This window comes from Nesoenas mayeri (assembly GCF_963082525.1).
Source record: "Nesoenas mayeri genome assembly, chromosome: 9".
Lineage (NCBI taxonomy): Eukaryota > Metazoa > Chordata > Aves > Columbiformes > Columbidae > Nesoenas > Nesoenas mayeri.
The window spans coordinates 12,732,529-12,759,947 of record NC_137557.1 but is presented as its reverse complement, the minus strand read 5'-3'; the positions used below and the strand labels follow the sequence as shown (position 1 = coordinate 12,759,947).

Here is a 27,419-nt window from a genome sequence, read left to right as displayed (position 1 = left end):
ATTTACCCCAGGTGAGAAAATCCACCCCAGCCTTTCATCCTTAGGTAATTTCAATTATTTGGGCAATACAGCTCACAGATTACCAGCAACTCCACCCTGTTACTCTGTTCTGTTGTTGATTGGAGAGCAGATAACACCTGTGCTCTCCTGGTGTGAACAGTGCTCCTCTTCCCATCCCACCTTCCAACACAGCCTGTCCCATGGCAGCCGCATACTGCCTGTGTCCCCATGTCTCTCTGTCTGGCTTGGCTTGGTTGCCTTTACCCAAGTGGGTATTTCCAAGCTCAGGTGCCAAAGAGAGGGAAATTTCTCTGACTCTGGAGAGAGTTCCTCTGGGAAAGCAGCCCCTGGATAGCTTTGGACAATTACAACATGGAAAAAATAATCACTGCAAGGAATGTGTCCATGTATGGCAAAAAAGTGGATGAGACAAGAAAGGAAGATGTTTGGAAAACTTTCTGTATATCAGCCCAGCAAGACCAGGATATATTTTTAGACTATGACATATATGTATCTTAAAGACTGACTCTAGGAGAACAACCTCAAGGTTGTCCAGGATCAAAGCAAACACAAGCCACTACCTGTGGTATTAAATTTAGCATAGGATTATGCATGTTGAAATAAAAGGAGTGTCTAAAACGTGGTTGGGTTTGATCCATCCGGGAACAAATGACTGTTCCCTTGCAATGGCTGGAGGTTGCAAATACCCTCCAGCTCTTACCAGAAAAAGTTGTTCAAACAATAGCTGAAGCCTGCAGTCCAATCCTCAAACATGTTTCCCTCCCTTGTTTGAAGCCAATCCTCTCTACAGATAAAATTAAATGAGCCACAAATCCCTGTTCAGCCTTCTTACCCATTCACTTGCCTTACCACATAGCTCAAGACTGGTTGGATATGGAGCAAAGGTGTCACTGAACTGGAGTACAAAGGACATGCTTTTAAACAAGTTCCCTAGTTAAAAATACATTTGCATCAGGGTAAGTTCAGAAAATCACTTCCTGGCTGCAGAGAAACCACCAAAGAATCTCACTGCTACAAACACAAGCAGATGTTTGACCACATCACTTCTGCACTGGAAAAGCTACAGCACATGTCCATTAAGATATTATTTTACACCACACCATATAAATGCCCCTGGAAGACTTTCATTGCCTTGTTAAGAGTTGGTTACCTGTGAGCTTTAAGAATCCTCTGAGCAATTGCATCGCCGATCTTGTTCCAGACAACTTTGTCATCAGCACAGCTAATAAAAAACTGGTTCTGCAGGAAAAGCAAGCAAAGCTACTGTCAGACACTGCCAACAATGAACAAGAAAAAAAATCTGCATGCTTGATTTCAGACCAAGGGCAACTAAAGATAGCTGAGTTATGTGTGCCATTTGAGCAGACGCTTCTTCTTCTTCTTCTTATTATTATTATTAAATCGTGTGTGTCTGTGCTCACTTAGGGAATGAATTAGTCCTTATTAATCATACTACTTAGAAAGTTCACATAGAGAACGTCCTAACAAGAGGCTAAAAGGATAAAAAAAGGAGAACAAGGATCTCTGTTCGGCTAGCGCTGAGGGCCACTGTGACACAGGAGACTGCTGCAGCTCAAGGCTGTAGGGATGCAAGACCAGCCCTATGTGTGGGAGATTTGGGCAACCTCAGCGGACACTGAAAAGCCATGGAGGGGACAGGAAGACTATTGCACAGGCCCTGGGAATTGTGGCAATTTTGGAAAGATGCTCATGAAGGAGGGGTCTACCTTTATTCACCCTGCGGTCAGATGGCTTGTTAGGGTACAAACCCATCAGCCTGGTCCAAAGATGGCTGAAGTAAATTGAAACAGCCCCAAAAATTCAGAGCAGATGCTGTATTAATATCCCCATGTGTCTAAATTCACAAAAAAAATTAAGACCAAATCTCAAGAAGTAGAATTACCCTCTTGATGGCTGCAAGCCCAGCCTAGAGCACCCCGACCCTTCTGCCTTCCCTCATTGCCACTCACTTCTATGTATATGTAGTGCTTGCTGTTTTGTATCACGCTGATGTAGGCATTGTGGATGGACTCCTCATGGTATTTAATGCCAGCTGACCAGTCAGCAGCAGAACGGATCACCTAGAAAGCAAAAGATTAATGTCTTCAGCTCTGTCCCATCCAGGACACCACAGCATCGCAACTGAATTATTTAAGAGGCCACGCTCGTCCCTGCACCAGTTGCCTGTCAAGATTCCACTAAGTAAGGTAATTTGTGCATAATTTATCATTTATGCTGCATTTGCAATAAAGAGAAAGGATGCTCAAAAATAGTATTAATGCTTAATAATTTTTTGATTTAAAACATAACTGCCCTCTCCCACCTGAGCAGCTCTAGGTGCAACAGAAGCAGCATGTAAGTCTCTTTCTTGCTTAAGGTCTTATAATAAACTGCATTTGAAACAACCTAAACTTCCAAGCTTTAGGGGTGCTCATCCAGTCAGTATTCTCCTCCTCAGCACTTTTTAAAGCGGGTCTCCAGCTGGGGCAGTGAGTTTTTCCCTATGAACAGGCAATACATAATTATATAGTCAGTTGGAAAACACAGGCCACATCCATGTCTTTGTCCTGAGCACTTGAGGGCATTTATTTCTTCTGCCAAATTATTGCACAAGCCATCTGATTTGTGATGACATGACTTAAAACTCATAGTGGTTCAGTTGCCCACACTTATTAATTTTTACTGGAAATCCACTTCCAAAGTAGACGCCACAAGATCCCCAGGGCATGTTCCCCCTCTGCCTCCTGCAGTTTCTGTGCAAAAGAGCCAAACTGATACGAGAAACAACCTTTGTTCATGCTCCCAGCCATGCTGAGCAATCCCTGCGGCAGGCAGCTTCCCGTCCCTGACAGCCAGAGATGCTGCAGCATCTCCCGCTCCTGAGCTTTGACTCAACAAGCAACCGTGTTATGCCCTGAGTAACCTTTTCTTAGATGGAAATGCAGCTTTTAAGTGTTTGGTAGAGTACCTGCTCAGGGGAAATAGTTACTCATGAGTAGCCTCTGTCTTTAAACATTGTCAAGACAAAATCATGGAAATAATAGTATTAAAACATCTCAATACAGCCATTATAGAAGCATTCAGGCTCAGTCACACACAGGATAAGATCCAAATGCTGAGGATCTGTGAAATGTGTGTGTCATTACGTGCAAAATCCCGATCTCTTTTGGGGCTCAGCAACATTTTTCCCTGTAAATCTCTCCCACGGATTTCTTTCAGTTCTCCATGTCCATACTCTGCTTTGCCCCATGTTGCTCTCCTTGTTCCCTCGATATCTCTGATACTCTGACTATGGGCTCTGCTGTCGCCTTATCATGATCAAAGCAGGCTGCTGGCCATGGGATGGTTGATGACGTTGGACTGCTTAATTAATTACCTGAACAGCTAAAGCAGTATATCAGTAGATAAGGATTCAGTCCTCTCACCCAGGCACTGCGTGCCATAACCAAACCAATCCTCTGCTCTCCAGAGCATCTCTGGAGGTAGCACTGAGGGTATTATTACAGTAAGTAGCACATGACTCCTGAACGAATTCCTTCCCTAGGACAGAAGGAGCTCTCTCCCACAGGTCACTAAAAAAGAGATCCTGCAACTATCCTATCTGGTTGTTTGCTTGGGAACACCCTGCAGCCTCCTGAACTGGATGCTGTGGTCACAGATGCTTGGGTGAGGGAGCCAGCCTACATGCAAGGGCCATCACAGCCTCTTGCTGGTCCCAAAGAGCTGCCCTTCGCTTGCATAAACCTCTGCAATGTGATGCTTGCTCCTGCCTATGCGGTTTTGTCACGCATTTGGTTTGCAAAGCCAACGCTAAGCGTTCCCACACACCCCAGGCTGGGCACTGCTAGACCCCGCCAAGCACCATGGCAGACAGAACTTGTGAACAAAATTCCACCATTTGCAGTAACAGGGACAGAAAACCAGCTTTTCTGTAGCCTGGGCAGGCGGTCGCAGCCCCTGCACCTTTCCGAGCACAGCTGGTCCTGAGCAGCCCCTTCCCTGCCTCTGTCCTGCTGCACTGAGAACCTGGGGACACAAAGCATGTCCTTGTGGGCTGGGGACTGCCAGCAAAGGCACTCTGGAATTACACTTCAGAAAGTTACAGACTGTAGCTTCCTAGTATAAACAGTACTGATATTTAAACCTTTTCTTTCTTCTCCCACTTGTGAACTTTGTCCACACTTCAAAGAGATACTTTTCTTTTCACGATAAGCTGCTGAGCCCCGAGCAAAGTAATGTCCACACCCTCATTTATAGCAGCAATAGCTGAAATGCTGGGAATGAGGAATAAAATTCCTTTTCTGAATTAAGAGCTTGATAACATCAAAGCCTCTCGCTTTGAAAGACAACTTTACTGCTGGAAGACAAGTCTATTCCAAACCAGGGATGCCAGCAGATGGAACAGAACTATCACCCAGGACCATCCCTTTCCAGCACCATCACATCACCCACCTGCCCTTCCCTGCCCTCCTCTTGCCCAGTCCACACATCAGCTCCCAGCTCTCTCCACATACCAGCTGCTGCTGTTATGGGACCATCGTCCCTCTGCCCTCACCCCAGAACAATGTGTCATGGCTCATCACCACTCAAAACACTTACATCAGGTCCAACCTCAAATCCACATGCAGACAGAAGAAGAGATGTTAGAAGATGGTGGCTCAGGCAGCAGAGCAGCCAGCTTAGACCTCAAAATAAGGTTATTTTTAACCTGTATCACTTCAGAGGCCAGAACTGATCATGGAGCAGCTCCACAGGCACAGTGAGAGGTGAGGACGTGGCAGGACAAGGCCACCAGCATTGGTGGCTCTGCAGCCACCGATGGTACATCACATGGACGCGGCACACGCCCCAAGGAACGAGGCTGCAGCTGTGACACTCACAAACAAATAAACACCTTGAATCACAGAATGTCCTGAGTTGGAAGGGACCCACAAGGATCATCAAGTCCAACTGCACAGGACGACCCCAAAATTCACACCATGTGTCTGAAGTGAAGTTGAAGTTTTCTACACAGGCCTTCCCTTTGCACTCATATTTCATCTCACATATCTGGACATCTCGTCTTTTATGTCAAGGTATTTAAAGTGAGCTGGTTCGAGCTCAATCTATTTTCCTGGAGAGAAAAGGCCACACACTGCCCAGTGCAGCCCCTACCAGCCAGGGGGTCTCCACACTCCTTCCTCTCCCTCAAGATTCTCAATGCCAGGGCTCAGTGCTGTGCTGGGCTTGTCATCCCTTTAACTTCTTTAACCAATACAACAGTAATAAAGCTGATGTTTGCTCTGGGCTAGTGCATAAATCCCAAACAATGCAAGCTCTCATGCAAACTTCAAAGCAGTAAAGGCTTTAGCTATTGCCAGAGCATTAAATTTTCATTGTATTTATATCAGGAACTGGATGTTGCCTCATCACATCACATCTTTTGCAGTGCTGGCTTTGACTGATAACTGCAAACCCTGGAATGGAAATAGAAAAATGGAAAAAAAACTCGCAGTGCCTTTGGCAGATGGATATGTGACTCTTGCAAAAACTGATATGCAATCACATTGCTATTGTGAGTAATGCCCAGAAGTTCACACAAAAGAGGATGAGAGACCAAGTTCCACTAACCCATGGTGCCGACAGACTCCTTTCCCCCTTCCCAGCCAGTAGCTCCACCTAGTTTTTCACGCATGCTGCATCCATCCTCCCTGCCCAGGGCAAAGTCCCCATCAGTGCCCCTCCTGCCATCCCCACCCTCCCAAAAACACTTTTCTGCTCCTCTCCTCTGACAAAGGAGAGCAAAACCAGATGGTACAATGAGGTTAAAATCTGTTGCTGACAGGTCAGGGGCTCGGGCTTGCAGCAACGCTGCAATCCCCACACATCCTTTGTGTTTTCCCTTCCTCTGATCTGCCCACAATTGAAGGCAGACTTGCAAACAAGCTCTGAAACAAGCAAACCGGCAGCCAGACTTTCTTCCATCACCCCACAGCCAAGGACAGTCACTGGATGCTGGATTTTACCTCGGGGCAGTAACTTCCGCCTTTAGAGTCACTACACAGCCCCAAAATGGGAATTACATGGGTTTGGGTGGTGGCCAAGAAGAATAATAATATTGCTCTAGTTTTTCTGGACAAAAAATTTGGCAAAAGATTTTAGGGTAATTTAGGTATTAGGTATTTTAGGGTAATTTAGGACAGGCAAGAGGCTGATATTCTTGTGGCTGCAGGAAAGGAAGAGTCACGCAGGCACACCCCAATGCACAGCCAAGGAGTCCCAGAAAAAGGCAACTGGGAGCAGGGAGGGGGTCAGAACCAGGCTGCAGGTGTCCTCCCTGCTCCTCATCTCCTGCAGCAGCCAAATCTGAAACCTTTATCATGAGGAGAGCCAGAGGTGCTCCCTGACCCACAGCAGAGACTTCAGGGATGCTCAGGGCACTCGTGTCATCCAGTGATCGCTGGATACCAGGCCAATGGGAGCATTATGGAGGAGACAGCCAAAAGTATAGTATGTGCATGCAAAACCATGCCTGGGAGATCCAGGAGATCAAGCAGCCTGGGGACAAGGGACCTGCACACAGGCAGGGCGCAGCAGCCTGGGCAGAGGAGCCACTGTCACCACTTCCACCACACTCAGTGCTGCAAATGCTCTTACCCTGCAGCCTTCCCTCGTACCAGCAGGGCTGGTACATTGCAGACCAACATGTTTTCAGCATAATACGTATCATTCTAATTATCTGGCTATATGCAGGGCTGGGCTACCTTGACAGGTCTCTAAAAGCTGCAATTTGACATAAATTAAATATGAGAAAGGTAGTTTCAAATGAATAATTGACAAGACAAACCTGCTCTCTTTTAACCTGCTCTCTTTTTGCTGTTTAAGGCACCACTGAGGACAGCCACTCATTTCCTGGAAGTATCAGTTGCAATGCCCCAACAATGTTGTGACGAAGTGTGTGTTCAAACAGCTCACCCATCACTCCGCATTGATGTATATGACATTTAGCAGTCACCGTCTGAACTTCACCCTCCTCTCCCGTGGGCTGGTGCCCCGGGCCAGCAGCTCTGCAGTGTGAGAGCTGAACCTAGACTGGGCTCAGTTTAGTTTCTCTTTTGGGAACTGCTTCCAGCTCTGTAATCAGTGGAGCCTAACTTTTTGTTACAGCAAAATCCATGATTTAAAAGCTGAGGCTTATCTTGTGGTTAGAGCACGCTCTGGGGACACTTAGATGAGAACAAAGTCTCCCAAAATGCTGGTGTCACAGACGCAGCTGGGGTGGCATTTACAGCCACAGGGAAGCATGATGATGCCCAAAGCGAGACTATTTCTCAACAGCCAGGAGCATTGTTTTGGAGGCTGATGTGAAACACCCAAGATCCATGACACAATCCCTGTGCTGGCCATCCCTCACACCATGCGGGGAGGAGCAGACAATGCTCTGGCAACCCACAAAAATGCATCTTATTACACCAAGCTTCCCCAAGCATTGCTGTCATCTGGGTGGACCACTCCTGACAAAAAGCAAAGGCATGCCATTTTCCTGGCTTTGATCTAATTGCACTTATTTCATACATCTTTCATCCACAGAGACATACAATTATTTTACTGCTTCAGCATAACTATTCTGACTTTGTATTCTTCAATAAGTCCACATTTCTGCTGGATAAAAGTAGCATTCAGTATACGCAATCAATATAGCTAATTGGGTATTTTATTAGAGGTAACTTGCCAATTGTGACTGTGAGGATGACTGCCACAAACAAGACTATGGCCTGACTGTGCAGAGCTGCAGAAGAACCACAGGGCTCAGTGGCTGCATAATAAAATGCAGATGAAGTTCAATGCAAAAAGCAACAGTCCCAAGACTCCACTTAGTGCTGGGCTCTAAATGAGTGCTGCCCATCTGAGCAAGGTGTCAGAAGCCTGGGAGATTGCTCCAAGATATGGGATAAATATTCAGTGGGCAACCTCAACTCACCAGGCCTTCCCAAACCATAAAAGTTAGGCTTCAGAAGAAGAGCAGCAGAAAACAAAGCAGAAAAATTACACAGCTATACAAAGCCATGACGTTCCTACAACTTGAGTACTGCATACAGCTTGGTCCTCTTATCTCAAAGACAGATGTGTAAATTAATGCATTTCTACTGCAAGAGTTGCATCATTTTATTGTAATTGAGGACCTGACCACCTATGCTGTGAGATAAATTTAAACAGGAGTTTTTCATTTCACATTTTCAAGTTCTGCAGAGGGTCTGTCAGGCATCGTCACCTCCCGCTGGAAAGATCCAGAACAGACTCTCTTTGGAGTTCATGAGCAGGAGACCATCAACACCCACCTGAACTGTGGCATGAACAGCCTCTGGCACCTGATACTTCAACTCATTAGCCGTTTGCTGAGATTTTGGCAAGAGGAATGGGTAGGACAGGGATCGGTATTTGGGCTTCATAATCTGGGAAAAGAAAAAAATGCTTTAAGAGACAGAAACATAGCAAAGTAACATAGAAAATATAAAATGCATGCCTGGGGGAGGGCACGTGGATGAGGAAGGGGCTGTAGTTATTTCTGTGCCCCCAGCAGTGATGCCCACACCCCACCTTGGTGAAGTTCCAGCGCTGGATGAAGTGTCGGGCGACATCTCGTGCTGCTTTGCCATGCACCACAGAGGCGATGTCGTGCCAGGGCATCCTCGGGGTGGTGTATCTGTCGATGAAGTCTGTGGGATAGGAAAACACGTTTGGACTTCAAAGGAAAGAAATGTGGAAAAGTGCAGCATCCCCCTCCTCAAATTGAAGTTTCTGGGACATGGCACCAAGGGCTGTGCAGACGAATTTAGATTTACCATGCAATTGCCAGCAGTCTAAGTTCATGGACCGTAACCACATAATTGGCCCTAGAAGTTCTCAAAGTGAGTTTTGCTGCTTCTTCCTAACAGCCAAACCAAAATAGCCTCATTATCTCTGTCTCAGAAGCATGAAAAAAAGAATACATTTGGAGACTGAAAAGGTGCAGAACAGGGTGTAGGGGAAAGTAATAACTTCCAAGGTACAAAGGCACTTACCAGCAAAAGGCTTGTCAAGTTGAACCCAGTCTTTAAAGACAAAGTTGCAATAGTCTTTTCCGTGCCAGAACCTGGTTTCCCCAAGCAGCTCACCAACACCTGTCTTCATGCTGCGGATGGATCCTTTATCTGTCACAGGCAAATGAGATCACAAAACCACAAAAAGTCACGGCTGTCCATCGCACATTGTTGGTGAGAGAGCCACTGCCACGGAAAAGCACTGGTGGGACCTGCCTGTCCCAGCTGGCTGAAGATGGTTTCTCTCCAGGCTCCCCGGTGTTTTGAAGCATGCATGTTAGTACTTTTTTCATCCCTATTTTAATGTGTTATACAATCAGGACAGGTTATATATGTATGAGTCTGTTATGGAAACAAAAAAAGTAGATGCTGAATTCTCTCTACACGGGAACTAAAAATTACCTTAGAATCATTTGTCTTTCCATTGTCCTATGACACCTAAATGTCACCACATGGGACTCCACTCCCAGCTGTGACTGACTTTAGTGGATATATGTACAGGTATATCACATGTATCATCCACTTAATATATTTTACAAAACTAATGAACTAATTCCAACTTCTCTGCTAGAGGGTTTATGATTTTGACTCTATAGCAGGGGGTATCTCCTCCAACAGAAGTCAGTCCTTATAAACTAAAATGAGATTATTAAAAATTTCATGTTCCTTCATTTAATATGGCAGGTTTTGTTTGGTTTATTTTGTTTTTCCAAATAATAATAATGTCATCTTTTGATACCATTTTACATGTTGAAAAAACAGACCCTGAATTCCAAGCTGCTGATGATTAAAAAAGGCCTAAAATATTGCCAGAGATACCAAGGTCCTTAGGGACATGGTTTAGTGCCAGTACTAGGTTAATGGTTGGAACTGTTGATCTTGAGGGTCTCTTCCAACCAAATGGTTCTATGATTCCCTCCTAACAGGATCTCTTTCTAGAGCACATATTTTGGGTGCAGAGTGAACTCTTTTTCCTCTCTCCTAAGAAAACCAAAAATGTTGGCCTACCATAAATATTTAACTAGCCTTATTTCCTGACCCTGAGAGCAGCCTTCATCTACTGTACCAAATATTAGTGCAATAATTACACAGTAACATGCCAGTAGCAGAAGCCTTCTTCTAGCCCAACCACATCACCAGGTAACCACAAAAACCCTTTAGGATCAAAAAAAAAAAATACCACCTTTCAGTCGCCAACAAAATACACATTGGCAGTGCAGCAAGACGGGTTAACACAAAGCAAGTCCTGCCAGCTCTGCTGCCACCCCAGTCAAGCCATGCCAGACACGCCATGCAGCAGGAATGCTCCGCAGCTGCATTGGGGAGCAGGAGCTTCTAGTGAGAGTCCAGGTGGAGCTGGGGAACTGCTGACTCAGCACATTTGAATGGGAATGGGTGGGACACACCATCCCGCCAAAACATTTTTCAATGACTGACATTGACTCATGGATGAGCATGACGTGACCACAGCGGAGACCACACTTCGTTTCCATGAAGCAAATGCACCTCTTCCTTGTTACCTGCCACCACTCGATAACCAATATTTTATAATCGGCAATTAGTGCCTTAGAGGAAGAAGCTGGCAAGAGGAGGATGTTGAAGAACTGCTCCTCACCCCATATCAGAGCTCAAAGGTACCTCGATGAGGTACCATACTGAGACAGGTCCTTTCAACCTCGGTCCAGAGGGTCAGAACAGCTCAGAGCTCATAACCACCTGATTCCTTTCTCAATCGAGTATGTTTTAATGGATTTTAATAAGGGGCAAAACCGGGGGGTCCCCCAAGTCTTCATCCAAACACAGGTTTCCTCTCTCTGCTTGCATTTCTCCTCCTGCATCAGACTTATCTTAAAATATCCAGTGCAGAAGTCCTCAATTCTAGTAACAAGCCCCTTTTCTTTCCAAGAAGAGAACTGCTGAAATAAGCATATACCAGAATCAGATCTGTTTCCTCAACTGTTTCCCTGCTATTTTTATTGCCTTTTCTTTTTTTTTTGGGGGGGGGGGGGGGGGAGCAGGGTTAGTTTGTTGTGTTCGGCTTTTTGGTTTGGTTTTACATTATTATTTAGGCTGCAGTTTTTGCAGCTTCTGGAGAAGGCTCTTCCACCAGTAGTCCTCAGAGGGGTGCTAAAGATGCTGGGAGAACAAGCAGCTAAGGCTGATCCTGGCACCCAACCTAACTCTCACCAGGATTACAGAGCAAAAACATCGGCAGCTGAAGCATGAAGGGATCTGCACCTCTGCCTTCCACCACTTACCCTCCCGAGGCTCAGCGAGCCCCTGTTTGGATTCAGTGTGGTGATGGAACATTTTCAGATGGGGCTTTAAGCTCTGGATTATATTCGGTTGACTCCTAGTGGGGTTACAGTAACCTGCAGAAAGTCAAGATGCTCTATTTATGGCAAATGCACACGTCCACTTCTGCCATACTGCTGCCGGATCCTGTCTGAAGACACCTTGTGTGACAGGAGCTCAGATGAGACATCAGTTTGCTGAAACTACAAGTGACCAACAGACAAAGGACTAAATTCAAGACCTGGCTGGTTTAAATCAAATATGTTGAAATAGCAAAGCCATGGCTATGTCCTGAGGGGACTGCAAACAATGCTCCAGCAAGGCTTCCTCTGGCCTGAGGTAGGAGTGAGGTCTGCAGGGAGGGATGGAAACTCAGATAAGTGCCCAGCCTCAAGCAGTATAGAGCTTCAGGAGCTGAGGACTTCAGAAACAGATTTCAGGAAGGACTCCATGCTGGAACAAATGTCACGCTGATCCCTGTAACTTTAGCGTTGAACTTACTTTCAATGTGAGGAATTAAAAGCTGCATTCAGATATTCAACTGTTGAATAGTCTCACCTCTCTAGTAAGTGGGTAAACTGGGAATATTTCCATTTAAGTGAACCGATTTAAACCTAGGTAACACTAGCCTACAAGAGGGGATAATCACCTTCTGAAATTGTTTCTCTCATTATAATAAATATAAGTTGAAAAATGAAAGATTCAGCTCTGCCTTGCAGAACACATTTTCCAGCAGTATAAACATTAGATATCGTATACACTATATCACATAATCTAATGGCTCATGACAATTCCTAATTAACTAAATGCAAATCCACCTAAAGCTTTTCTTATATATTTTGCAGTGATATGAATTTATTTATTGACTACACAGTTATTCTTCTGATAGTTAAGAAATTCATCAACTTTTCTCCCTACAAATAACACATTATGCTAGATATTATGTGAATCTGTGTGTACACCCACCCACCCACCTCCATACATGCTTTATGTTTTTTAGTTGAAAAACATTACTTACTTGATTCACTGTCTATGCTGCTGACGCTGTCAGCATGGTGTATGCCATGCTTATGGAGATGCTTGTAAATACTGAAACTTGAAAACTTTTTGGCTTTGCCTATTCCTTTCATTTTTGATGTGTCTGGGGCATCATCAGCATTTCTCTGGAGCAAGTGGTTTTCTGGGGACGGAGCTTGAGATTGCAGGGGGACACGTTCAGACAGCTCTGCTGCAGACTTAAAAGACACAAGACATTGCTGTAGGTGATTTACAGACACATTCCCATTTAATTACAGATTATCATGCATATCAATGCTCAGAAACAACCAGAAGGCAAGTTTTGCTCTGTGACAAAGACAGACTTCTGTGGGAACTACAAATGCTTTTGAGGGAGTCTGTACCAAGGAAGCACTTGACAGAAAACCCCATTAATGCTAACAGTACCTTCTTCAATCCTATACATTTACTCTGGATTATTACTCCCCTTGAAATTCTCATAAATCTAGACCTCTTTACATGTTTTAGAGATCTTCGGATGCATATAGACCCATGTTAACAGAAAGCTCAGCAAGAAAGCACCTGCTGAAGGTCTGAACATCCAGAAGTCTAGGCACTCCACGAGTGCCTACTGTGCATTTCTAGCTAGGTTTTATTAAGAATGTCATCTCCAAATTGTGCTCCAGGGGAAACCTAGCTGTCTTTCTCCATGCCCTAGCAAGGGCTGGTCAGGATCTAGTCCTAAAGAGTCATTTGATGTGCAGATACCTCCTCCTTCCCATTACTATTCATCTTTAAACCTCCTAAACCCAACCCTACACTCAGAAGCAGTTACATCCTCACTACAAACCTGACACACCGATGGTGAAGGTGGCCATGAGCTGAAGAAAGCTCCCTTACCGCCAGGTTGGTCGACGACACCGACTTCACCGCCGTCATTCGTTTCACGCTGCCCACATCCGTCAGGCGATGCTCATCATCGTCCCACCTGCCATATGCCAGGTCAATGCCACCCACAAACGCCACAGACTGGTCAACGATGACAAGCTTCTCGTGGTGGGCCCAGAGGTACACAGAGGAGGACACATGGTCTGGGTGTCTCATCACCTGAGGGGAGAACGGGAACCCAAGGTCAGCCTCATGACCCAGTTCACACCTCCAGAGAGCTGCTCAGCTTTTTTTGGCTGCTCAGAACGACAGGGAAACATTGGAGTTTTTAAAAGATGCATCCACACAGACTGCTGGGATTACTGAAGCTACGTGGCTCCCCCTGAGTTGGGTGTAGTTCCCAAGCAGCAGTGGTTACTGATGTTGGGATAGGTCATGCTTACAACAACAGTGTGCATAAGAGGACCATAGTCAAGGAAACTGTTTCAACAAATAAATCACACTTTCAGTAGAGCTATAATAGCTGAGCTTTCAAACACAGAGCCTGTTCTAAAAGAAAACAACATATTGGTGATCTGACTCACTTCTTCAGTTGTTGCCACTACATAAGTGAAACGAGAAGTTGGCTTGTTTTTTCCTCATTTAAAATCAGCAAGTCGCTTGGCATTTGTTTATGAGATTCTTTTTGACATGTGTTTATGGTAAAGTAATTCCGATATCTAAGCACAGAGTGTATGGTTTTATTTTTCATGTTAAGGTAGAGCCATTAGACCAGCTTCTTGGGGAAAAAAGCTAGAGAGTTACACCTGGCTGCTCCCAAAATCTGTTACACAAATAGCTTATATCTTCCAGTTTCACCTTCCAGTCTTGCTGTGAAGATGGTGGTGAATGGATGGTTCTCTTCACCGTGACAACTGATCAAGTGACAATAAATCTATTATTCTAGCAGTTTGTTAGCCACTTTCATGCATAATATATATATTATTGCTCATTAAAATGTGTATGTCTCTAATTTCAAGACACTGGATCTAGCCTTATTGACTGGTTCATCTGCCACAACTCATTTTCTGCTCGATGGCAGAGCAGCAGTGTAACAGCACAGGACAGCACGATGCTGTTCATTTATGATGGGAACATAAACATCCAGTGTTGAATCGTCATCTGTGTACGAACAGAAATGCCGAAATGAGACAACATTCTCAAAATGTAATTTTCCATTTGATGTAACCCCATTAACTTGTCACACGAAATATGTTTCCTGTGAATTAGATGAATAGGTGCTTTGGCAAGTCTAAATCAAGCAATTTTATGTTCAATTATAACCTAAAGAAATGAAGTTGCCAGATGCGGCAATCACTGTATGGGTAATGTCTTCTTGGGCTATTCCCACTGTAATGGTGGGAAACACTGTTCTTCCAGTTCACACCCAAATACACTGAGGGTCAACATCAGCTATCAAGAGCAAATGAATGCAAATGTCCTTCATACAACTGCCCGATGCACAGTTACCTTAATGTTTGGATGGAGGCGCATGAGCGTCTGCTTGCTGTATTCACTGTTGATCCCTAGGGCAAGCTCCACTTCTTTGTACAGCATAACAAAAATCCTCACTCCTTGTTGCTGTCAGAAATTAGAAGAAACACACGGGATGCAGGTATTTTAATGGACACAGGCAAATTCTGAAGCGGGGAAAAGCTAAGAGGCAGCAAGCATGTTGTGCCTACAGACAGAAATGCAGGCTGAAGTCATTCTTACAGTTGCTCCTTTTAAACATCTTTTGAGGTAAAATTTTGAAAAGGTGATTCAGTTCATTTTTCTGTTGTTTCATGTTGCCCTGAGGTTTGCCTATAGCTACCAGCATCTGCAGGACAACAATACCAGTGTGGTCATATGGACATCCCTCTCCTAAAGGGAATGTCATCAACACAACACCAGCAAACGAGTTTTTTTCTGCTAGTAGAGCCAAATAAGCTCCTGGAATACAATGAGCAGTGCTCAAAGGATGGTGCTTTCCATGAGTAGAATGTCATCTGCAGGAGAGTTTCTAAGGACACTTGTTAAAGCACTTTCAAAACTGCCAAGTACTTCCCAAACCTCAGCAGATGCTGGTCACACACTAGGACACCTTCAGTTGCCATAAACCAGCACAATTTAAAATCCTGCAGTGGGGTCTGCCAGCTTAAACCTGGGACCTAAACTTTTCACAGCCTTTTAAGTTCCTATTCCCATGAAGCTGCTACTGAGAGCTCAGGCAGTCTCCAAATTGTGGAGGATATTCTGCTCCCCACGGCACCCAGAGAAGCCCAGGGTAGCCCTGTATATACATAAAGGACAGCCATACCCCAACACAGACACCAGCCTGCCAACCGCTCTGCCAAACCAAGGAAATACCACAAGTGAGAGAGCAGGCAAGTATTTCCAGGAACTAACCTTAAAACACTTCTCTCTCTTACAAGGTATTTATAGCCATAGGAAAATCCATGTCAACATGACAAACAAAGCCAAATTCTTCCAGCGAGTTTGCCCTGTGGCAGTGTTTCATTTGCCAGAACATAAGACTACAAATCAACAACAGTCAGACACAAAAAACTCTTTTTTCTAGGCATGCAGAGGGGCGAGGACTGCGATTACAACCGGTTTGGAGGGGGAGGGAGGCAAAGACGACTTTGGGACGTCCACCTGGACTTCTGCCCTTCCACCACATTATGAGTTCAAGAGACCTCCCTGGCTGCGATTTCCTTCCTGACTCACCGCTCATGTGGGACAAACCACCATTCCCAGCCCTGCCGTTATCAGGGGTTGGGTGAAGAACTGAAGATCAGCCACATTCACAAACACACCATGCTCAGCTTCTCTGCCTGGCTCACTTGGCTCCATGAAACTTGCTCTCTATAATGTGGATCCAGACATGTAATCGGAAAGCAGAGTACAGCCAGCAAGAAAATAAACTGTTTTTTGAGATGAAAATGCTCAAAGAGAAACAAAGGTTGTAGTTGCAGTTGCTCATATCTCAATGTGCTGCACAAGAAAGGAGAGTGTGTAATAGCACAGAGCTTTGTATGGGAATCCTGAACAGCAAGTTCAGGGAAGGCACCAAGTCAGCTGCAGGTCTGAGCCTTTCTGTTCATGAGGAACAGCAACAGCAGAGAAGGAGAAATTAAAACAGAGAGGGGAAAAAAGTCTTATCAAGTTTATACAAGCATTTGCTTACTGAACATGGGCATTTATGAACTCAGATAACACGGCAATGCAAACAGGAGTCCAAGTCTCTGAGTCAAGTAAACAAGTTGAACACCACAGTCCAGCTCTGGGGAACGTGATTCCACTTGTTTTTTTTTTTCCCATGCTTTGTTGAAGCCCTTTCCACACATCCCTTCTCCATGGCAACGCACCAGGACCCTCAAGACCAGAGTCTCCACCTGAGAAGGGACAGGCAGAGAGAGGACACCTGATCCTCCTCCTCTTAGGGGCCACAAGAGCCATGAGAATATATATAGAAAGGTGTGGGTAGGAACAAAGGAAACCAGAAGACATACACGCAATAAGAGGCAGCTACCAAAAGATTTAAATATTTTCTAATCATATAAGTTATCCTTGGAAATAAAAATAATAAAAACAAAAAAGCCTTTCAGGCTTCGGCTTTTCTTACCACTAAAATTCATTATTACCAATGTTAGCAGCTGTGAAAGGACAAGAAGAGCTTTGGGCAACCTGGGCCAGGCAGGATCAGGGCAAGGGAGGCTCCACCAGGGATAACAGGGCTGGGGAACACCAGGACAATGTTTAATGTCAACAGGCACTTCTTCACTATAGCAAAGAATGATGGGTGAACAGCAAGAACACCAGTTCTTTAGTGTTTAGTTGTAGCAAGGACCTATACAATGCATGAAGCATGGAAAAGAAAAGCAAATGAGAAGGCTGTCGTGAGATAGCATGAACCTCTGGATGATACCAAGTGACTTTTTGCTAATGACATCCTTATTTTCTTGCCACACTGACTGGGTCTTTCACAGCTTCAGCTTGGAAAGCTGCAGCACAGAGACACAGCACGTGGTAATGACAGCCAGGATCTGCGCAACAGTCACCTACAAACCATCTACTAAGAGCCACCAAAGGTGCTGAGTCTTTCCCATACCTCTGAATTATATGTGCCACAAGGAGAGCACCTGACAGCAACAGATCTTTGACCCCACCAGGAGCTGGGTAGTCGTAATGCAAGGCTTAAGTGACCCAAACCTTGAAGGGTCAATGAGAGGGTCTAACCTTCTGCCTCTGAGCTCTTCCAAACACAAATGGAGAGAAAAATCAAAATGAGTTGTTTTCTGAGGCCACCTGAAATGCGGCTTGGCCAGCTCTAACTCTCATCGCTACCAAACCAATGGGTGCAAATGTTCCAGTCCCAGTATGACCCTGTAACTGGGTGGGCACACAGGGCGAAGGTTGCACTTGGAGCTCACTTACTGCTTTCCGCTTGAGGATGCAGTCCAGCCGCCAGCGGTTTCCTTCCACAACAGGTCGTTTCATGAAGATTTCTGGGCTCAGCCTAAGAAAATAGAGGGGGTGGAAAAAACACAGCATATGTAGTCTGCAAACAAAGTGTTGGCCTAAATAATCAACTTGGGAAGCAAATAAATCAAAGTTTATATAAAGCGGATGTGAAGGCTCATGTCCCAAAGTGATGCGTTCTCCTATGTCATGCTCTTTGTTTTTTAATAACAGAGAATTATAGAGGGCAGGAGACATGTCCAGCATATTCATCTTGGTATTCAACAACCCATGAGACCAAACTTAACAGTGATGTATAAATGGAGAAACTTGGACTCTGTCTATGGAAGAAAGATGCAACAAAAGAAAGTCCCAAGGCAGATTGGAAAGAAATGTGTAGATGTAAAAAAATAAATAGAAGTGGGATTTCAGTTCTCCTGGTACTTAAGCTGGGCAGAATAGATTTGTGCTCCATTTTCCTTCCTGCCTAAAGACAAAGCAATATGATCTCTCAACAGGACATTTTATTGATTCATAGCTTTAATGATTACAAGGAATAATTAAGCAACCTCCTTTAACTCCTGCACAGGAAAGTGACAGAATTTCATTCCTTTACTTTCGTACTGAGCATGGGAACTTGTGCTTGATTAAAGCATATTGTTACATCCTAAACACATGCTTAGAAAATGGCATTTATATCTGAAAGTTGGAGTTTAAGATAAGTTTTGCAATTCCAAGATACATTAACAATTGTCTGAATAAAATGTTACAAGGCAATGCATCTGAAATGCAATTTTTGCATTAATACCTGATTGTACCACATGGGGATCCAGAAACACTGGGTTTATCTGTGGTCACATTAGGAAACAGGTTTGCCCCAGTAAAAGTTAGAGTGTTTAGTTTTCTCATAATTGCTACCTAAGAATTAATCCTCCCAGTTCCTATGTGCAGTAGATTAGTAGCAAGATGTTTATTTCACAGATGGAGAAAGAGGAGCACATAAATGTGCCCAAGGTTAAAGAGGACATAGCTTGGGAGCCTGCCCATCCCATCCCATCCCCAAAGTCCAGCCTGGCTCAGACAGATCAACCTCCACAAAAGCAAAACATAGGCAGCTGCAGCCTGTGTCCAGCCAAGAAACTCTGCCCCGAGCCCGTGAGAACACCCTTTTCCTGCCTCAAACAGGAAACAGAGCACTGCACAAACATATTAAATTACTAGTTAAGAAGGGTCCAGAGCCAGGTCTGTCAGAAGCCACACAGCTCAGGGAAGGGATGACAAAACTCCCCCTCCATTGTCTGGCAGGTCAAAATCACACCCCCCAAGATGCTCTCATCACTGGCACGAGACTTCCCAGAACACTGAGGAGGAGCTGAAAGGACGGTCCCAAGCAAAATCACATGGGAAGAGCACTGTCGGAGGTGTTTGAGTGTCCATGTTCCCTTATACACCAAAAAACATTCTTATCTCTTGGATTTGCAGTGATTTACACTCCTGACTCGCACCACAAGCCATAACATTTTTAATTCAGGTAGTGCCTTTGTGCCATTTCAGGCCTTTCCATGGAAGGAGACAACTAAGCTGTTGATTTCAAGCATGCGCTTTTGCTGCCAACCCTCCTGAAAAGGCCTTTGAATACAACACAAGGAGATGTTTGGGTGTGCTGCCAAACCATCTGGCCACACGGCTCACTGCCATGCCGTAGGGCCTCCCAACAGTGTCGCATTGTCGGGAACGTCCTGAGAGAGATGCCTGGTCAACATCCAAATATCTAAGTACGCACCACCAATCTGTGATGAAAATTTCCTCCTTCGCAGCTTCCATGGCATTTGCGACGTCTTCAAAGTACCACTTAGCATTGACATACCTGTAAAAGCAAACACAGCGCAAAGATTTAGGTTTCCTCCTTCATTAAATAAAGCCCGTAGCTGAAGACCGACGAGGTTCTGTGTTAAATGACATTTATATCATCTTCTCAAACGCAAACCTAATTTTGAGAATTAGGGAGAATTTCATGCTGCTATGAGTAGCTTAATGAAATAGCACAATAAGAGACTATTAAGTGCCACTTTGTACCTCTGCCAACCACACGCAATGTTCTCGGGTTTTGCTTGATGTGCAAGCTAGGTTTGACTCTCAGGAAAGGATGGCAGAGTGGTGTTTGCCTTGATTTATGGCAATTATTTGGGCAGAGATTGCTGCAGGGCAGAAGCTGCAGTGAGAGCAATATGAGGGTTTGGTTCCAGCTAGAATCAATTTTTTTGAGGCGCTTCTGGGAATGCCTTAGTGCAATTAGGTTACACAACAGACAAGAGGATTTGTCGGAGGATTTCTCATGGGAATGCTGTGTGTATAAAGACTAGTCACTCTCAGACTATACCCAAATTTGCATTTGCTGATTCTCTTTCATTGCAAACCCAATCTGCAAGGCCTGAATCTGATGCTGCTCCTCAATCAGATGAGTGACATTTCCATCTGAACACACCCGTGCTGCCTGGAAGGGCAATACTTCACTACAGGATGAGAATTAGCCTTGCAAATGCTGTGAGCAGGACATATCTTGCATTTCAGAGCATGAAGGACGTGACCAGACCATCAGCTGCAGAGGAGCACAGGCAGGACAGGCTGCAGCACAGCTGCCCCAGGAGGGAGCAATAGACAAGGGAGTAGCCAAACAGGCAAAAGTTTTCAATAGCATCTGCCTTCACTTGGCCTTAAAACCCAGAGCCCGAAGACCTGAACCCTTCAGAAACAGTGTTTCCAGAATCAGAAACTGGGGTAAAATTGAAGCCAGGAATGTCTTTGTGAAAGAGTATTTCTGTTTTTAATTCATAAGCATCCTGTCAATTAAATGTGCATCAAAGCATAATTTTTATCTTTACAATAATAAATACCACACATGCTCAAATTCAAATGAAACCTGATGTTTCAAAATGCTATTAGCTGTGATGCAAAGGATCAAAGCACTCCTATCACCAGTACTGCTATTCTGTTCTTAGTGAACAAAGTCTCATTTTTCGCAACTTGTCTAATTATCATCAATCTTTACAGCTACCAAACGCAACCAGCTCTGTCCATCAGACCCGGGCTAACACGGGCAGGCGTGTGCTATCACCGCAGCAGGTGACAGCACCCAGGACACTGTGACATGGTCCTTACCACTTGGCCAGCGTGTTCTCCTGCACAGCTGCGTAGGAGCCGAAGCGATGCTCCTTGAGGAAGTCCTTGCCGTGCTTCTGAACAAACTCATCGATGCCCTGTCTCCACCACTGGGCATGTCTGTAGCTGTTACACTTCAAAATCAGCGACCTGTAAAACAGAAGTTGTGTGAGGCAGGATGCTGAAGCTATGCACGTTTAATGGGCTGCTCCTCACTGTCTACTCACGTTGATGAATACACCTCTATCAGTCATGTTTTATTTAAGCAAGAAGTAAGGAATAGCAAAGGTCTTTGCTGTTTTGTCTGCAGAAGAATAAATCAGCTCTGAACTGATCCAAATGACTACCACAGTGTTGCTCTGCTGAGTATTAAAAAAAATCCACCAATCCACTAGATTTAAATTAAGAGCATCAGCTTATCTTGGAGAAGAGTTGGACCTACTTTATGATATATTTTTCAAAAGATGAATTTATACTGTATACTACCATAAAAATATTAAATACCTCTTTATCCCAACTAGTATATCTTTTGGGTAACAGGGGGGTTGGACTAGATGACCTTTGAAGGTCCCTTCCAACTCAAACTATTCTATGATTCTATTCTAACACTCCAATTGGGATGCAGAGGAATGTGTCCCTGCTTGCAGCACAGAGGAACAGAGTGCCTAGAAAATTACTGTGAGCAACCACTGCAAAAACAGACCATGCAACCCAACATTCACTGTACCCCCAGGCCTGAGCAAGAACTGCAGGGATGGACAAACAGCAGCTGAGGCTCCAAATGCCTCATTAAGACATCGGAAGCAATTAGCATTACGGGCCAAATCCCCAGCAGGTATAAACACACCAGCAGCTGCTCCACGGCAGCTCACACACCTTGTTAACCCCTCCCAGAGCAAAGCATCAATTCTTCCTTAAAAAAGTAAAAGCAATAGGGGGGAGAAAAGGTTAAAATAAAGACTATTTCTTACCTCGAGAGATTGTCAATCTGCAACCCGTATTTAGTTTCTGTTTCTTTCTGGCCTATTTTAATGCTGAATTCCTTATCTACCAGCAGGACAAAGGCGATGGCCCCCGAGTCTGGCTTCATGTAGAGCAGGAAAGAGTCCTTCACCACCAGCCACCTGTACGGGCACAGCAACCAGGTCACTTGTGGTTCCCCCATGCTGCTCTTCAACACATGAGCTATGAAAAACTAATGAAGTGTAAAGGTGTTTCCTTCAAAACAAGTGCAAATCATTCATCAGGGAAGGGAAAGAATTCAACTAAGTTAAAATTTCTTTTCAGGTGCTAGTCTAGTGTATGGTTTTCTCGAGCAAAATGAACCTGGGTAATGAGTTTGGATTCAATATAAAACTTTCAGAGTTATTTGCATGACTCCTTTGTACAGAAGTCTTTGAAAATATGTGGGTTTGTGTCTAACAAAAACATTGAGACCCTCCCTGCTCACAAACCTCCCAGCCAAGTGCTCCAGCACTGGGCAAGGTGCAACAAAGATTCTTATTTTTATTCAGCTTGTATGCTACGCAGAGAGGTAATAAGAGAATTACTTGACATTTGTAACGTTATTTATGATGCTAGGATCACTTTAACTCCTATCAAAATATATAAATGAGAAAGCTTTTATTGCCAAGCAACAGGCACCCTGTTAGAAACACATGATGAGAGATGACCAGCAGGTTTTACTTAAATACCGTAGCCTGAAAGCAACTCTGGGAAAAAAAAGAAAAACCAAACAACACATTTTTTACTGTGAATGGCATTTCTAATTTCTTCTCCTCCTGCGGCGTAGCTGGGGTAACCAGCCCCCTCTGTCCCACACAGGTCTCCACCACCAGACCTTCGCCTCATTCTTCTGCACACTCAGAAACACACAAAGCAACAGAAAATACCACAAAAATCTGTTCTTCCTTGTATCTTTAGTAACAGCCTCAGCTCCTCATCTACTTCCAGATCCCATATTTTTTCCTTTGCTTTCAGGGCCCTGAAAAAGTTATTCCAGCATCACCTCTCATTTGGTGCTAAAATAACTCCCCCCTCTGCATTTGGCCCATGATTTCACTCCAAACATCCCCACAAAGCACATTTCCAAGCATTTGCCTTTCCAGTTTTCCCAGGTAGCTCTCCATGCCCTAAAATCCCTCACTTAAATAACCCTCGTTGTGAAATATTTCGTTATTTGTGTATTTATTGATGCACAGGCTGTCAGTCCCAGCAGACCATGGCAGGGATTCGGTGCCCTCTTGTGTCACTCTGCACACAATCCCACTCAAACACTTCCATCCCCTTTTCAGGCTCGAAGGGAAAATGTGCTTCTTTTTGTAAATTGAAGAAAGGAAGCTCAGAAAATGCAGCTAAAGCCTGGCCTGGGCAGTGTCACCAGCTGTGTCCCCTCCCAAAAGTCACAAAGCTCCCTGGGTGCTCCTGCAGCAGGGAAAGCTGGGCAAAGACCAGGGGATTAATGCCATTTCTGCCAGCTCAATGCTGTAGGAAATCCTAGTTTTCCTCTGGAGCAACACATCCCTTCTATGAACTCCAAAGCAGGAGAAAAAAAAACCAAAACAAACACACACCATCCTCGACAGAGAAGGATCAGGGGAGAATAGCCTCCAGACCCTTTTGATTTGAAAATCCATGGCTTTTGTAAAAACAAAACAAAAACAAAAGCAAACAAACACACACACAAGAATCTCTCTTGCAGACTTTTGGGGAGAAAAAGACAAATGAGGATTTTTGTATGTGTGACCGAGGAGCACAAAGCATCGCCACCTTTCCCCATCCCAGCAGTACCTCTTGGACCATCGGTAGCACATCCTTCCTTGGCCGCAGCAGTTCAGGCCAGGGATGCGGTGGCCCCCGGAGCGCTTCATGATCAATCCTTCTCTGCAAGGACAGAAACATAGTCAGGAGGGGCAGCACGGCTCTCCTGGAGCCACAGGACAGCTCTCAGGTGGAGGATCCCTGCTGAACCCTCAGCCCCTGGTCCCAGGGATGGCTTCTCCTGCCTCCATGTGTGCCTGAGCAGCCTCTGTACCACTGCCCTGAAAGCTGGAAACAGGGCAAAAATAACACTACAAAAGGATATCATGCAGATTTAAGGAGTGCAGGGCCCTGTTTTATAGCACAAGCATGAGAACAAGCAGGTCAAGACATTTCAAGGAGAGAAGTGGAGAAACCCCATGAGCCAGTCCGTGAGCTGCAGCCCATGTCTCACACAGCAGCCCCCTCAAAACTGTTTCCCAAAGCTGTAGCATTTCTGTCTCAACATTAATAATATTTCCTATCTGGATGGCAAAATATTCCCCCAGTCAGTTATTTGCAAGAAAGGAAAACTATCAATTTGAACAATATTTATTTAAAAGGCCCTGCTCTTTGTGAACTATAACTGACAAAGACACAGCTCACAACTCACATGCCCTTTGGTCCCAGGTCATGGATGAATGACAGCTGGCTTACTCCAATGAACTCCATCTGGGGAAAGAGAAAAAAATTTCCCCATCTTTCATACTCTGAAATCCACAAAAGATTTTGCTTCATCAAAATAATGTCATAAAGATAGAACCTATAAAAGATCCTAAGCAGAAGCTACCCACCATCACTTAAACATCATCAAGACAACTAAAAAAAGTAGTTTGGTTGTTTGTTGTTTTTTTTTTTTTACTTCTTTGTTTATTTTAAATGTACTCTGGAAAACACATTTCAGGCAGCCAGGACAATCAAGATCAAATGTATCATAGGGACCCACTTGTGTCCTGTCTCCTGGATCACTGGCTGAAACAAGGACTCAAGTTTGATGCTGTTTAGGGGCTTGAGTGAACCTGGCTGGTTGCCTGAATCCTCTCGTTCCTTCAGTGACCCCCATAGAGCGCACACATGCAGGGCTAAGAGAACCCCATTCCCTTTGAGTTCTCTACCCCATGGCCACACACCACATGGGGGTTCAGCCACTCACAACCCACATGCGTCCTCCAAGATCATCACGGCAGGTCACCCCTGCTCAGCGCTGTACACACGCCATGGCCCCATCTAGCCCCAGGAGCCAAAAAGTCACAGCAGGGGCTAGGAGAAGGAAAGTTCAAACACATTCCCCATGACTTCTGCTGGTCTTCACAGCATGCACAGCCTGGGGCACCCACATGCTGTACTACCAGGTTTACCAGCAAATCTGAAATTGAAGCAACCTGCCCCACTGCAGCGACTCCTGCTTCAGCAGGGATTGCAGAGGAACATACCAACAAGCAAAGCCAGTGAGAAAGCACAGCACAATTACATTAACCTCTAAAAATAGGACACCAGGCGATTTCAATCGAGCAAGCTTTTCTTGGCACAGCAGGACATTCCTGACAGTCTGGTGGTTATTAGCCCTGGGCCCCATTAGGAAGCAGAAACTCCTGCCCTGGGCATCTCATGGAGGACAGGTCTGGGGCAGCAGCAGCTCTGAGAAGGAACTGCCTTGCACGGTGGAGGCTTGTCTGCACCCAGGCACTTTTAAATCAATTCTCGCATAAAATTGTGCAAGTTCAGAAAGGCCCTCAGGACAGGAGCTGCTTGTCCCTTCGGTCAGGCTGCAAGCCAGAAGCAACCCTCTCACCACACATTTTGGCAATGAGGCCGGCTGGGATCGAAGCCCAGGACTCAACCCACATTCCTGACCACAGCTGGGACATGGGACAACCTCAGGGCCGGCTTAAGGCCATGTCCAGCCATGCCTCACAGCAGCCGAGGTACAAGCACCCAAGGAAGGGCTCTCCTCCAAGGTGGCCAATGTCACCTGCTCTTTGGCAAACCAACCTCAGGGTTCTCATGGGTAAAATCCGATTTTGCACAGGCATTACATGGGTGGACCCATAAGTCTCAGAGATATTCTCAAATACTAAATCACAGAATGTCCTGAGTTGGAAGGGACCCACAGGGATCATCGAATCCAGCTCCTGTCCCTGCACATGGCAACTCCACAGTTCACACCATGTGTCTGAGGGCATTGTCCAGTATCTTGAACACTCACAGGCTGTGACTACCTCCCTGAGGAGCCTGTTCCAGTGCTCCACCACCCTAATGTAACATAAAAGAATACCAGTAAATTTGGACCAAAAGTCTGTCTTGAAGTTATGATGAGTCCAGCTCAGGCTCCCTTCCCAACACCACCAATTTTGCCCCATAGAAGAAGCAGTAGGAAAGAAGATCCTTCCTCATCCTCCTCACACTCTGCTCCTCCTTCCCAAACTTGTCACACCAATAAGGCGACAGAGAAGAACAAAGAATCTGTTGTTCTCCCCCAAGTAACTCAAGGACATAACATAACCTCTATTCAGTAGACACAAACGGAATGCCCCTATTTCTGGGTGATTTCAGCCAGTTTTCAGAAAGTGGCTTAGGACGAGCTCTTCCATGCTGTTACTAACAATCTCACTATCACTGCATGTTCTGGAAAAGCACCAGCCGTGACTTACAAATGTTTCAGCTGTTTCTGCAGTGACACTCAGAGCATCCGAAAACCCAGAGTATCTCACAAGCTCTTCTCAGAGGTCTCAGTGAAATCTCAGGCCATTTCTTTGCCCTGGATCCCATTTTCATTTCTTCAGAAAACAGCTGGCATACCCCACCAGACAAACCAGAAACCCAGACATCTCTCTCACAGTGGGCACACAAAAAAAACCCACATACAAATGTCAAAACCCTTTGAAAATGTTGCCTGCAACCAGAAAGCTGCCAGCAATTTGAGGAGCACTGTATGCAGAGAAATAACTGTCCTCAAAGAAGCAAAAAGAAAAAAACAGGAGGAAAAAATTACTTGCAAAAATAGAACTACTACTCCATAAAAATTAAAGAAAGCTTGTCTGGCAGCACAGTAACCTGCTCTTCAGCCAAGGAGTCCTTGAAATGGCAATGGCAGTGACAGGAGCCCATTCAACATGTTGATCAAGCAGCTCCAATTAGGAGCTTTGTTTTGTAACCAAAAAAATTAAAAAAAATCCACCAGTTACAAGGGAAATTCCTCAGTGCAATGGAAAATATCTGATTGAATGATTTATTATGACGATTATTGCTGCATTAGCTATTTTTACTGTTACAGTGCCTTTCACTCGAGGTGCTCGTCATTCACAGAAGCAGCGAGAGGGGAAGGCAGAGCAGCGATGTGCTTTCATCTCCCTCACATCTGAATTCCTGCGCTGCCCAGCTGCCTCCCTGGGGAGCCGGCATCCTGCTCTGGTTTCACAGTGATCTGCAGTAGAATATTTTCAGTATGAGATACAGGCCTAGAGAATGCAGTTTCAATGACACTGTTGTAGCAATAAAAAGGAAAAAAAATATAAACCAGACTGGAGCGATCAACTGCAGAAAGACAAGCTATGAAAGGTGGAGAACCAGCTGCAAGGTACACGAGCCATGGCTTTAAACCATTCCATTCTGCCAGCTATGTTGAGCACGTGTGATTTATGTAAGCAAAAATTTCACGTGGCAACTGCATTTCAGAAAGAATTCAGCAGCTCCACCCTGTGTTTTCATTTTGATTCT

At 44.9% G+C, this 27,419-nt stretch overlaps 1 protein-coding gene across 1 annotated transcript in view; it reads right to left on the bottom strand.

Moving 5' to 3' along the window:
• PLD1 (phospholipase D1) overlaps nucleotides 1-27,419 on the bottom strand; it is a gene marked incomplete at both ends in the record, with an annotated part of 41,607 nt that overhangs the window by 7,885 nt on the left and 6,303 nt on the right. The window contains 15 exons of the mRNA XM_080349961.1: nucleotides 1,172-1,260; nucleotides 1,992-2,102; nucleotides 8,340-8,453; nucleotides 8,599-8,717; nucleotides 9,063-9,191; nucleotides 11,339-11,452; nucleotides 12,394-12,610; nucleotides 13,272-13,478; nucleotides 14,769-14,879; nucleotides 17,721-17,802; nucleotides 19,528-19,611; nucleotides 20,904-21,053; nucleotides 21,875-22,027; nucleotides 23,694-23,786; nucleotides 24,316-24,374. Of these exons, the coding sequence (XP_080206087.1) occupies nucleotides 1,172-1,260; nucleotides 1,992-2,102; nucleotides 8,340-8,453; nucleotides 8,599-8,717; nucleotides 9,063-9,191; nucleotides 11,339-11,452; nucleotides 12,394-12,610; nucleotides 13,272-13,478; nucleotides 14,769-14,879; nucleotides 17,721-17,802; nucleotides 19,528-19,611; nucleotides 20,904-21,053; nucleotides 21,875-22,027; nucleotides 23,694-23,786; nucleotides 24,316-24,374 (1,832 nt within the window). The remainder of the gene's footprint in view (nucleotides 1-1,171; nucleotides 1,261-1,991; nucleotides 2,103-8,339; nucleotides 8,454-8,598; nucleotides 8,718-9,062; nucleotides 9,192-11,338; nucleotides 11,453-12,393; nucleotides 12,611-13,271; nucleotides 13,479-14,768; nucleotides 14,880-17,720; nucleotides 17,803-19,527; nucleotides 19,612-20,903; nucleotides 21,054-21,874; nucleotides 22,028-23,693; nucleotides 23,787-24,315; nucleotides 24,375-27,419) is intronic.